The sequence below is a fragment of the Choristoneura fumiferana genome, chromosome 25, assembly GCF_025370935.1.
Source record: "Choristoneura fumiferana chromosome 25, NRCan_CFum_1, whole genome shotgun sequence".
Lineage (NCBI taxonomy): Eukaryota > Metazoa > Arthropoda > Insecta > Lepidoptera > Tortricidae > Choristoneura > Choristoneura fumiferana.
Window position 1 is genome coordinate 12,862,669 of NC_133496.1, and position 13,707 is coordinate 12,876,375.

Sequence of the window (13,707 nt, forward strand, 5' to 3'; positions counted from 1 at the left end):
TGGAGTTTTGTTCGCTCTTGCTCTTAGCAGGGTTATCAATTTGACTTCCAGACACGTCGTCCTGGTGTACTTTGTTCCCCTGTAACGTGGTCTCGATTGGAGTCGATTGTTTTGAGCCAATCATCTTACTAGGGTTCTCCCTAGCTGTTCGCTTTGGTGAGGCGTTTGCAGCAGATTTGTGAGTGTCCGACTCTGGGGTTTGCAAACATACATGCCGAGCAAATTGGTTTTCTAACTGCTGGATTCTCCCTTCCAAATCTGAGACTCTATTCGAGAACCCGGTGACGGTTGAGTTCAACGCTACCGCAACTCGCTCAGAGACCACATTGCTAACAATGTTGGTCAGGCGCTCATTAATAACGAGTTTCAACTCCTCTCTAATTATTGATCTAATATTATCCAGGTATATAGTGTCCTCATTGATAGTATCATTGTGCTGGTACTTATAATCGGTTTCCAGGGGGCGTTTCGGTCGTTTGGTAACGTTTTCAGACATTGATCTGTCACTTTGCACAAATTCAACAGACTCGTCGTGTCCCAGTGTCATCGATAGGGACGCATTAGCATTTTTATCTTCACAATAGAACAAAGAGCCCTCTGATTCCTCCCTTACAGCTCTCACGGGTGTGTTGCTATTGCCTGACTTGGGCACCTTACTCTTACAAAGCTGACATCTCCAGGAATTTTTTTGGCTGGTTGTCATAATATTGATAAAATGCTGCTCTGGTACATTAGCGCAAAGCAGGTCGTATTTTTGCTTGCACTGACTACATTTCCAAAAAATAACTGCCTTTGGGAATAGCGTCTAAGCATCCTGCGCATGGAACTTTTTTAACAGTAGACGACATCTCGCGGTGAGTAGGGACAACTATTGCGTGTCTAAGCAAAGTTCTTAAGCTCGCCTATAAACTTCACAATCACAGTTCAAAGGCCAATCAAGTAGTTCACTCCGTACAAATTAGATGGCAGCACCATTGACTCGTGGGTCTCGAAGCACAATTTTATGCAATTAACAACAAGAATCTTCGTAAACGCGCCGCACTGCGCTCGTTCCCAAACGTATGCGCAATGTCAGTGTCACACTGACAGTTATGTCTGTCAAAATACGTCGGAACAGCTGATTACTTTTACCCGTTATTAAGTATTTTTTTAGGGCGAAAGTTTCTGTTACTTTAAATTTCTCTTGATGTGCGTGTGATTTTAAACTTGAAACTGATTTGCCATCAATTGCATTTGCCGATATCTGTCAAATACTGCTCACCAGAATGTGTTTTCCATCTTCAACGGTGTCCGCAACTCATTGCCAATCGTTCACACCACTTTCACGTGAGTTCCTCTTATTTTTATGCGTTATTTAAATTAAATATCACCGGATCAAATTTTACACATGATGTTCGTAGCTAGGTCCGTTGCCATTTTGACTCCGCAACCCTAAAAACAATCGTTCCATGAGTACCAACTTTATTATGTACCTCATTCACAGATTAACCTGGACCCAAAAAGCAGCTTGTTCCACGACTTCCTTTCAACAACTCTGAACGCTCTCGCGGTACAACTCGAGTTATGCACAGAGCGCGAAGTTGGCACTGTAACAGAAGAACTTTTATACTACCTCAAAGTCATAATGCCTTTGCGCTCGGACACAACCGTGTATTGCATCACACAGCTCTTAAAATGCTTATTCGGCACTAACATGATAACCGAGTACAGCGACTTCATGACCATCGATGACCCTCCAGTGGAAAAAAAGAAGGGTTCGTTCTATGAAAGCGTTATGTTGATAAATTCTCTCAGTCCTATTGAAAGTGAGTCTAGAAGAGACAGCGTTAGTTCGAACGCTAGCCAGAAGATGGCGTTTGATTCAATGAATGAAAGAATGGCGGAGGAGAGAAAGATGCTGATCGCTATGGAGAATTTTTCGAAGAATAAAATGGATAGGAAGTGGAGTACGAATAAGAAGGAGTTGGAGAGGTATATAAGGTTGTTTGAGCCGGTTGTTATACTGGCTTTAAAGGTTAGTGCCTAAAATTTATGACAAAATGTCGACGGGTCTCTGGCTTAACCTCGTATATGAAATTTTACGAAATTTGTATAAGTGTCGCTAATCCTGCCGTGAAGCAGCAGTGCTTGCACTGTTGTGTTTCGGTGTGAAGAGTAAGACAGCCGGTGAAATTACTGGCACTTGAGGTATCCCATCTTAGGCCTCTAGGTTGGCAACGCATCTGCAATCCCCCTGGTGTTGCAGGTGTCTATGGGCGGTGGTGATCTGTTACCATCAGGAGACCCACTTGCACGTTTGCCATCCAGTCAAATAAAAATAAAAAAGTATTTTAGCTACACATCAAGGTTGAGTCAGTGACCCGTCGATTTAAATTGGAAATAAAGGCAGACTTAAATTTTTAAACTATAGTACATTCTTGTTCTCATTCTAGACAGAGAAATATTGAATTTTACCAAAACTATTTATAAGTTTGGTGGTGGTGATAGATGGGTTGTGTGATGTGTGTGTTCTTACAATGTGGAGCTGGAGGTACTACATTAACACACATTTCTTGCATAAACGAAGCTATCATAAGGTCGCGGGTGAGCAAAGTTATTGTTTCAGTTCAAGGCAAGAACAGTCAAGAAAATAAAATAGCAAAAAAGCTTCTATTACAAATGTTTTTAAATAAAACCTGTTTTTAAACTAAATTCACCTGTTACAGAGCTATACAATGCAGAACGACATTCCTCTACAATGCCGCGTGCTCAGCCTGCTGAGTCAGCTGTTAACCCTCCGAGTGAACTACTGTATGCTGGACAGCGAACAGATCTTCATAGCATTCCTCATCAAGCAGCTGGAGTATGTGGAACAGCATGAAATTCCGTGAGTACAGAACTTTAGTTATTTGTGTCACAAGGGAGCAAAATGGTGTATTTACGGCGAGGGCGAATCAGAATGTAGCGAAGGATTCTACAGTAGAATTCTGAGCGTAGCGAGGGATTCTTAAGTAGAATCCTGAGCGTAATGAGGGATTCAAGTGTTAACGCCCAAGATGAAAATAATTTTGCTCCCGAGTGGCTCATACAACTTTTCACACGAGCATTCAGAAACTTGAAAAAAAAAAACCTAAATATTATTAAAGAACAACCATCATAGAAAATGGCTAGCTTTACAATTATCAATTTCAAAAAAATGCCATTTGCAATAAAACACTTAGAAAAGCCTTGAACAGAAAAGTTGCACTTTGCTCCCTCTCGTCAGGGAGGAAAAGTTACTTTTCTGAAGGAGAGGTGTGAAAAAATAATTTATTGAATCAGACGTTACTTTGCGGAGGTCCATATCAATGCACTAAAATGAAAAAAAAAGATCGCGGGTGAGCAAAGAAATTAATTTAGTTCATTAGCTTATTTTTTAAGCATCAAATATTTCTACATATTTAAATTATGTCTGTTTTGTTGCAGAAATTGCTGCGATCTCGTTAACAGTATTCTTATGTTTTTGGTGCATCTGTCTTCTTCTAAACATCATACGAAACAAATAATTGACATTCCAAAGGTAAATAACTATAGTAATAAATTGGTAGTTCTACAACTTTTCAATCCCTATCAGTTTCCTGTCCCATATATTGGAGAATTCTTGGTGTGTTGCAAGTAGGTACGGATCGATTTACAAGAGCTGGGACGAATGCATTGAATAAGTAAATGAAAATATGTCTGTGTCGCAGTATAACAAGTTTCCCTACAGTAATCCGACGGAGACGTCTAGACAGAGCAATCGTGCGGGGCGTGAGGGGTGAGACGCGGGTGGGAGGATCCTAGCTGCATACTTCGCCGTTCTTAGTAGCTTGGGACAAGTGTTCTAGGGCTATCGTGTTTTATTGACATTTCAATTTATAATAAAATGTATTATGGTGCATACGACATGTACTGTGAGTGCGTGCAAATCTTCATCTCGCATGAATAAGGAACTAAGATTTCATCTATTTATATAATATATATTTATTTATTTTTATTTAATTAAATTCAATAACAGAACTTTAAGTACGTTAAGTCTAGAAACCGAAAGTGTTTGTCGGTTACTAATCTATGAAAGTATATTTAGTAGAAAAATAAGTTTTTATTTCAAAAATAGTAAAATTTTAATACTTCTTACACCTAATAAGTATGCCACCCCTAATTCATTTGTTTTATATAATTTCGCAATACCAATATTCGTAAAATACATCTACCATTCAAATTTTAAATTTGTGACAACCCTTCCTTACTTGCGTAAATACCTATACACGCTGCGGTATCGCTCAACTTCAAAGGCGTCGGCCTACTGTAGGGAAAACTTGTTATACTGTGTTTGTGTTATCTATTTGAATACGCTTCACACAAATATGAAAATGGCATGCATCAGTCAGTTGCCTACACAAATGTCTAAGTTCGTGCGTTCAATCCATTCGTGCAGCTCATGTTAATCGATGTAAATGATAAATAAATAAATACCCGTGTGGTGTCGGGTTAGAATTACACCTTTCCATTTCTTCCGTGGATGTCGTAAGAGGCGACTGAGGATATAGGTTAAGGTATACCGTAGGCAGGCTAGCAACCTGTCACTATTGTACCGTTTTTGTCAAACTTAAAACCTAAAATTGCTAAAAGTGGCTCCGAAGCGGTAACGTTTCGTGTGCTCTGCCTACCCCATTTGGGAATACAGGCGTGATGTTTTTGTGTGTGTGTGTGTGTATAACCACGATACATTTGACACCAATTGATAAATATTATAATAATTCGTATTGCAGCTTATACAACTGTGCGACGGACTTATGGCTTCGGGGGCCCACTTGGAATGCATAGCTGGTTTGGAGCCCGTTGCGGTCAAAGTATTCAGCAATATGGGAGGTAATACTTAGTAATATTTATTTTATTGTGCCCAGATATTAGAATTGATCGTTTTTTGATGTGGCTGACCGTTTCATGAAATGGTTGTGTTTAATTAAATGGAGATTTAAGAACTTTAGAAATTTAGGTATGCGGTTTTTGAACATGAAACTATTGTAATTATTGTATTGTGTGTTGTATTGTATTGTATTTATATTGCTGTTTTATGTTAGTGGTTTATGTATTGTATAGTATTGCATGTATGTATTTATATAGTTGTTTCATTTGTATTTATTTTAATGTTATTGATTTTTTGTTTGTTTTTATTTTCTGTTTCTGTTTCCGCCACCTATTTTTGTAACATATATAATTTCTTGTACCCAAATGGTTGTCTGGAGAGATCGCTTTAAGCGATAAGACCGCCTATTGTCTACCGTGATCTAAGTACGTTTATATTATAAGTATTTTTACTGCTTTATGGTGTGCAATAAAGAATATTTGTATTGTATTGTATTGTATTGTGGGACTCACTCGTATTTAATGAAATAAATCCGGATAACTCGCGTCTTCAATCGAGTTTAGCTCGACACGTTTCGGACAAATTCGTAGCCCTTCCTCTAGCGCGTTTCGGCGGCCGGAGTAACACGCGCGCTGCGCGCCACCGCTCCGCTCGCGCGACTACTCGACGAAACACGAAACTAATACCGGCACACAACCTACCCACGTTTTCATCGTCATTTTTTTATTACCGTCAAATGTAGGGTAGCACACAGCGGTTACGTGCCATAACATCTAAAATCAAATGTCATAAGCTTGATACACATACGTCTAGCATGTCAAAAGCCTAAATGAGTAACGTTCGTAATTTATAACGTTCGAAATACATACAACACGACTGGTCGAAAGAATATAATATCAAAGTACAATATGAATAATATTATTTGTCATAAACTTGATACACATTCGTCTAAAATTTCGAAAGCCTAAATAAATAATATTTGTTATTCGAAATTCTTATTTTCGAAATCATTATTCTAACAAATCGTTACCCCTTAGTGTCCACATTATTACACATTAATAGGTAGGTTAGGTTCATTAGGTATCTTCAGATGCCCGAAGGGCAGACCGCCCAGAAACAGTTATCATTATCGTACGTTATGCAATTTGACCGTATAGTATATTTTGATCGTATGAAAAACGAACTTATGGCATTTGATTTTAGATGGTATGCTACGTAACCCACACAACACTAATAATATGACAAAACATGTGGAGCTTAACGGAGTTTTATTTTAATATGACTTGAGTTTTATGCAGTAGCCGTCGAGTAGGTTTTTCATGAGCAATACACGATTTAAGACATAAGTTTAATTCATGCAATATGTGGTTTTTGATCATTTCCTAGGTAGCAGTGTACTAGGGCGTCAGCAGCAGCAAGAAGCTCAAGCCACGCGGGAAGTCCTGTTCTACATGCTCCAGAAAACCATGCATCAGCATAAGGTGACTTTAGATTATAATAAGGGAGACGTGGTCCTTGACTGTTGGTCTCTTGGATAGGCTGAGAATCGCGTTTCGAACTCAACCAGAGCATCCTCAGAGCAACAACTGTTTACAATGCTACCAGATGTTAGACTAAGACACCAAAACAAACATTTAATGTCTGTCACTTTTATTCAAAAACAAACGCATTATTCTGATGGTACATTTGATCACGGCAAAAAATTCCTGGCACGTTCCTATTACAGTTTTGGCATAATACGGTGTGTAGTCCTTAAGGCATGTCAATATTACGACCATATATTTTATTACAGGTGCTTGAGCTAGTATCCTGCTTGCTCTGTCTTTCCCGTGGCACCCCTGAGAGCTACTACCGCTGGTCCGAGCTGGCGAGCGACACTCTCCTCAATCTGCTGGCCCAGGCCTCCACTGAACTGTGCTCGCGACGAGCTGTCTCCAGCTTGGAGAGGCTGTTGGATTCTGTGTATAAAGACGTGCTCTTGGAACAGAGTAGGGTGGAGATACTGTTGAGGATATTGTTCAAAGCGCCGCCTGATTTGGTGAGTTTGTGTGTGTGTGTGAGCCATCTAGCCAAAATATATATAAAGACCAACCTTATTATTAGTGGCGAAAACGCCTTATTAACGTACATATATTTATAACCTTGACTGTACACATTAAGCTCAAGGGAATTATGGACCTATGACAATGTAACAAAGTAAAAATTTAAAATGTCCAGCAGTTGTGTAGCGGTATAGCACACGGCACGGAATGCCTAGGACCTGGTCTCGATTCCCAGTGCTGGTCTTATTTTTCTGGTTTTTCTGTGCATCTATATTTCAGTTTGTATTTTCAATTTAGGTTCCAATGTTTGTTCGACTTTATTCCCCAAACAATTAGATTCAAATTACTTATTTTTTTTTATACTTATATCGTGGACCTCAGGAGTTTAAAACGATTATTACCTACTGATTACCGAGCTTCGGCTGTCTTTCGATCGCAGCGCTGAATCCGCTGACGAATTTGCTTTGAAAGTAAAACTCTAGAATATTTATTAATCTAAAGTTTTATTCCAGGCTACGACCCCACCGAAGCTAAGACTCCGCTACCTCACTATAGTAATGGTGCTACTCCGCAAAGTGCTTGTTCTAATACCGGAGAGCGAAATACTTCTCTCAATCAACTACCTCAAATCATCCTACGTTTCGCCGCAGTCGATATTCTTTAACGTGAAGCCAGATGTTGATCCATTGAACGTCCAAAATATCAATGAGAATTGTGCTAATTTGTCACCAGATGTCATTTTGGTCAGGTTTTTGTTCAAAACTTTGACGTTTGCCATCACCGAGGTGGACAACTGTCATGATACCATTTTGGACTATAATGATAGTGAAGATAAAAGCCAGAATGGGTTGCTGTATTCTGTGTGTGTTAATATCATTGTGCAAGTGAAGCACATGCTGCATTTGACGCGTGAGTACTTCTTTATACCTACTTTTATATTTTGCATGATGTTCAAAAGAGCACTAAGTACAACAACATCTATTTAAAAATACATAATCTAGGTAGGCCGTCTGCTCGTTTTCCCCATAACGCTACTTGACAACAAAACCGCCACTAACGAAAATGTCAGTTATGCGTTTATGTTATAGCACAGAATATATAATAGTACTCACGTACAGAATGGCCACGCTCCGCCCCGCACCAGTTCGAGTTACCCCACCCCTCAAGCGCATATTGCAGGAAAACCGCAGGAAAGCAGTCGGGTGCGCAACGCGATGTGTGTCGGCCGTACGGCACTAAGTGCGGGAGCAATAATTTTGCGAAATGGTAACGGTACACTACCTACTTCCTTAATAATGATTTCTGAAGTTATGGCGATTAATACATGAAATAACTACCTACCGAATAATTCGTTAAAGTTTGTAGTCGTATATCTATTGTAATTAAAATAATAATGCTTAAATACAAATTTTAAGTAGGTTTAAATAAATAAGTAAGATTAACGATTACATATATTTGCACATATCTAAGCCATACCTACATATTATAAGTACCTTTAAATGTCATTGGTCGTGTCGTACTTATAGTACTAGGGATTCGCGATAGTCAGCCCTGTGTATCTTACGCACACATTGACGCGTGTGCAGACGTCGTCGTGCCTATGTAGATTCAAGAACGCATATTTTGTACGGCGTGGCCGCCGTGTGGTTGTAGTGTCATTTTTGAGAGGGGACAAATTTTGTTTAGTGACGGTTTTGTTCTCAAGTAGCGAACAGCAATTAAAAAAAACATCTGAGGCTTTTTTATTACTTATGAAAAGTACAGTTTATACAATGGGGATTGGATAAAAATTTTAGAAACTCTTGAAACTTTTTTTATCGATAGGAATAACCTTTATAATTAACAGAAAAAATATCAGATTTTTAAGTAGCATCAATTAATTTAAAAAAATGAAAGAGTTTTCTTTACCGACAAATTACGATAGTCCGGTCGGTTGCGGGTTGTTCCATAGCCCAGACCGGCCCGGATAATACCGACCCATAGAAGCTCACGTCAGTTTCTATGGGCGTGTACATGAAAAACAGGGTCGGTATTTCCGAGTCAGTATTATTCGGCCCGGTAAAGAGTGTCACCTGTCAAAACGATCTAGTCAAAGACACATGAATTCTTTTTTATTTTTTTTTATTCTGGATTATGGCACAACCCGTGACCGACCGGACTGTCGTAATTTGGCTGTAAACAAAACTCTTTCATTTTTTTAAATTAATTGATGCTACTTAAAAATCTGATATTTTCTTCTGTTAATTAGAAAGGATTCTAAATTTTTCAGACATTCCCCATTGTTACATATTTTCTGTAACTTATTTTTCAAAAGTGTTTTTCAATCAAGACCGCTTATCGTCTTTCTAATGAAAAAAAAAAACGTAGTATACCAACTGCCTATCCTGGAATTGACCGAACGCATGCTAATGTTCAAACGTGACCTAGGCGCTTGAACCCCCGACGCAAAAAGAGGGGTGTTATAAGTTTGACCGCTATGTGTGTCTATCTGTGCGTCTGTCTGTGGCACCATAGCTCTTAAACGGGTGGACTGATATGAATGCGGTTTTTTTATTTAAAATCTTGCGATGGTTCTTAGACATGTTTCATCAAAATCGGTTTAGCCGTTTTTGAGAAACTTTGAAGTGATAAAGTCGCGGGTTTTCCAACTTTTTGTTGGTTATTTATTATTTCATTCAAGTACAGCGACACCTGTCGGTCAATAAAGTAAAGTATCGTTCAAAACAGTTTTTCATCTTCTTCCAGCTGGCTGCCTCTTCCCTCTAACAGCGAAGACGGCTCAAAGCATCCTTCACAACGAGCAAAGTGGTTTAAACACGGGCTTGTACAGTCCCGAAGAGAATATCCCCTTGGATCTCCTCAACCTGATATGCTTACGGGCAGCGCATAGGACGCCGTTGCTGACTGTACATTGGTCGCATTTACTTATAAGGTTAGTTATTTTTTTAAATAAAATGTATATTTTAGGGATACACAAAATAGGGTAGAGTTAAGCTGTGAACACTTTTGGCATCATTTCCTTTAACAATAACAGTGAGAGTAACAAAAATGTTTTTTACTACTACTACTACTGTATGAATGTCTGCTAATAAACTAATAACTCATGTCAGTTGGTCCACGAGTGGACCTCGCGTGGTCCGCTAATTGCCAAGTTATCTACTATGAAGGGTGGGTGGAGAGCGCCGCATCACAAGGGGGCGGGCAGTGTGCTAACTTTGGGGGCGGCAGACGTGAGTTTGCCTTCGGAATCCAAAAGCTTAATGGTTACTTCACCTGAAATGTAAATTTCAGTTTTTTTTTATTTTTATTTATGTCGGTCGAAGCAGTCTACACTTCCACTGAATGTAGTTAGTGTTTAGTTTTGTAACTAAGGGACCCCATACATTCCTGTATTATTATTATTATTATTACTTTTTGTATTTTTTTTATTTAATTGTATACTGTAAGTTTTAAGTATTATTTGTAATTATTTATGTTGAAAAAATGACTTTCTGCCAAGTTTCTTGCGGCGCATTCTTCTTGGCGATGATGGTCTTTCCGCAAGCGCTGTTAGTTTAAAAAATGACGTGTAAAAGTGCCCATTGCGGCCTATTTACTGAATTAATGATTTGGATTTGGAGTGAGCTATCATCGTGTGGTCCACTCGCCGACCGCGCGTGGGAACTTCACGAGTGAGGTGATCCGGTGACGCTACGGAGTTGATGTAGTGAGCGCATGCCCATACAAATCTATATAAAGAAAACTAACCGCTCGGGGCGAGGCGGTGCCTGTCGGGTGGCTTTAAAGTCGCATTAACATGTAGCTGTCGTGTTGTGTCGTGATGCATCAAAACGGTATTGGTTTCATACATTTTATACAATACAAAGACTCTTTATTGTACACCAGAAATAGTAAGCGATACAGAAAACAGATACACAGAAAAAAATTAGCAAGTAAAGGTAAGCAATAGGCGGCCTCATCGCTTGAGAGCGATCTTTTCCAGGCAACCTCTTTCACAGAAAGAAGGAAGGACTAGTTTATATGGTTTCGTTCACATTTATCTAATGCAGTAACCTGTATTGTGACGGTTTGTGTTGTGTCGCATCAAAGCTATAGAGAGAGGGAGAGAGAGAGACGGAGAGCATTACAACGCAACACGACAGATAAATATGAATGCTGCTTAATAAGCTGTAACCTTTACTATTTTGACTAAAATATACATGGTCTGCAGGGCTACTACGAAACTCGAAACTCTAAGTTCGTGTCGGGCGGTCCCTCTGACACTATACTGTTTAACGCGAGAGCGAGAGGGACGGTACGATATGAACTTCGAGTTTCGAGTTTCGTAGTAGCCGTGCTAAGCTCAGTTATCATTAAAGCGTGTTTTTAACGTTAAAACTATAATTCTTTCTCACTCACTCATCCCGGCTTTTGCACTTCCCACAGCAGCACTGCTGTGCTGGGCACAGGCTTCCTCTGAGAATGGAAAAGTCGTAGTTCCCAAGCGGGCCTAATGCAGATTGGGAACTTCACACACACCATTGAATAATTCTCGAACAGACTGTAGACTTGCAAGAAAAATCGCGCAAGTGGCTTTACATTGCGACGCCGTAAAGCCAACGAGTCTGTAGTGCTCAATCGAGTGCCGCCATGTAATGCAACTTGCACGTTCTTGCAGGTCTAAACTGGGCTTTCCAATTATTCCATCGCAGGTTAAACTTCTTGTCGCACAAATACTGGCAGAAGCTGCTTGGCTTCGCCCGCGACTTGCCTCTGGGCAGCGGCGACTCGCGCCCCTCGCCGGCCTGCGCGCTACAAACAGCCTGCGTCGTTGCTTATTGCGAATACTTCGTGAGTATAAGAACCTGTTTCACCACCTGTCGACTAACTTTACGTGACGGTTATCTGTGATGCCGTCTCTGTTTGTTTTGTCCGAATAAACAAGGACGGCATTACTTTTATCTGACACTTAAAGTTAGTCGACGAGTGGTGAAACAGACCCTAACACTGATCTTGAAGTACCATCTCCTACCGGAGGTCGGCTCTTATTAGTGCTACTTTATTTATTTATATATTTAGGTTTGCCAACAGGTAACATACCGTAAAACATGCAGTACAAACATAGGTAGAAATTGGTAGATTATTTACCCAATACGGTATTTGACTATTTTGTATATGTTTTATAAATTAAAACTACACAATGCCTGTTATCGAATAGAAAAACAATTTTTAAGCTTGCTGCATAGAGAAAAGCGTTTGAGAAAGAGACAGGTATATAGATTTTTCAAAAAAATCACTATAAATCCAATTTTCAACCGATTTAAATGTTCTCTTCGCTAAACACTATCTGTTTATCCATATTTTCATAATAATATTAAGATATGGCAAAATCAGGAGTTGTCAAATACCTTATTACAGGCAAACACAGCATGCAGTTTAGGCGTAAGCGCTTAGTAATGATGACTTATATTTAAATTATTATATACTTATGTGTATGTTAGGACCTTAGGTTTAGCTATGCTTATCTTATCTTTGACACAGCAGCTCGGAACAGGGATCTTGTGCGAAGATTAAACCGGGTTCTTTTACTAACGTAAAACTGACCGTGATTGACCCCTATTTAATTTTCGCATAACATTAATTGTCACAATAAGAATTCGTATCATAGATTTGGCATAACACTGAATACGTATGATCCAAATATGAATAGCATTATTAATTATTTTAATTGTCTTAGAATGAATTCGCATAATTTTATTACGTAAGCGAATTTAGATGAGGCAGGGCAAAATCGACACAGTTTAGAAGGCTAAGGCGGGAGCGAAGCTTTTTAGCTTGCGTGACGATCCTTTTTTGAACAATTCTGGGGCCACATCTGACAGAAAGAAGGAAAGAAAAAAAATACATTCATTTAACGCCGTAAAAACAATCATAGAAAAAAAACAAGACATACGACATGACGCTAAACAAGTCCCCATTCAGCATAATGCCACGGCATCTGGAATGCGGGTTTCATTTCAATTGCATATTTCTATTTCAGGTAGAGAACGGTCTCTCAGAAGCGGTCCACCTGACCTGGTTGTTGGTGAACCGGATTCATATATTAGCGAATCAGTACTCGGAGGATATAGTGCAGAGCTTGGTTGCCAAAGTGCAGGAGAACGCAGGCGCTTCAGGGTTGTTACTGCAAGCCGTGGCGGCCAGGTGCCAGGGTTGTCTGCAGGTACTAATATAACCTAACCAACGAAAAGTTGGAAACCGGACTTGTCACTTCAAAGTTCAATATCTCGAAAACAGCTTACTGATTTTGATAAAACAATGAAAATGAAAATGAAAAGATTTATTCGGGACACACACATATAAATAATAATAAAGTGAAATAAAATAAAATGAGATTATAAAATCCAAAAATATTTAAAAATAAAAAATACGTATATATGTATATGCGCCCGAAATGGTCCCGCCTCAGCATAAAATGCGGACTCCTTTGGTGGAGCCAGCGCTGGTCTTCCGGCGAGACCATTTTAGACGGTCACCGTGTCGTATTGTGCAACACAGCCCTACGCGTCGTAGAACATGTCTAAGAACCATCGCGAGAAAACCTGCTTTCAAATAAAAAAACCTTATTCAAATTGGTCCACCCGTTTAAGATGGTGCCACAGACAGACAGACACACTGACATACATAGCGGTCAAGCTTATAACACCCCTCTTTTTGCTTCGGGGGTTAATAAGGAGGGGGTAATTCAAGTTCTTTTAAGTGATATTGCACGTAAATGGCTGACTTGGGAACATTTCTTGAGAATTGGTCCCCGATAAT

The 13,707-nt window shown here is 39.4% G+C and overlaps 1 protein-coding gene across 1 annotated transcript in view; it reads left to right on the forward strand.

The window, feature by feature from the left end:
- Positions 1–13,707, forward strand: part of htt (huntingtin) — an 86,253-nt gene that overhangs the window by 54,793 nt on the left and 17,753 nt on the right. The window contains 3 exon segments of the mRNA XM_074107384.1: positions 9,655–9,841; positions 11,601–11,739; positions 12,929–13,111. Of these exon segments, the coding sequence (XP_073963485.1) occupies positions 9,655–9,841; positions 11,601–11,739; positions 12,929–13,111 (509 nt within the window).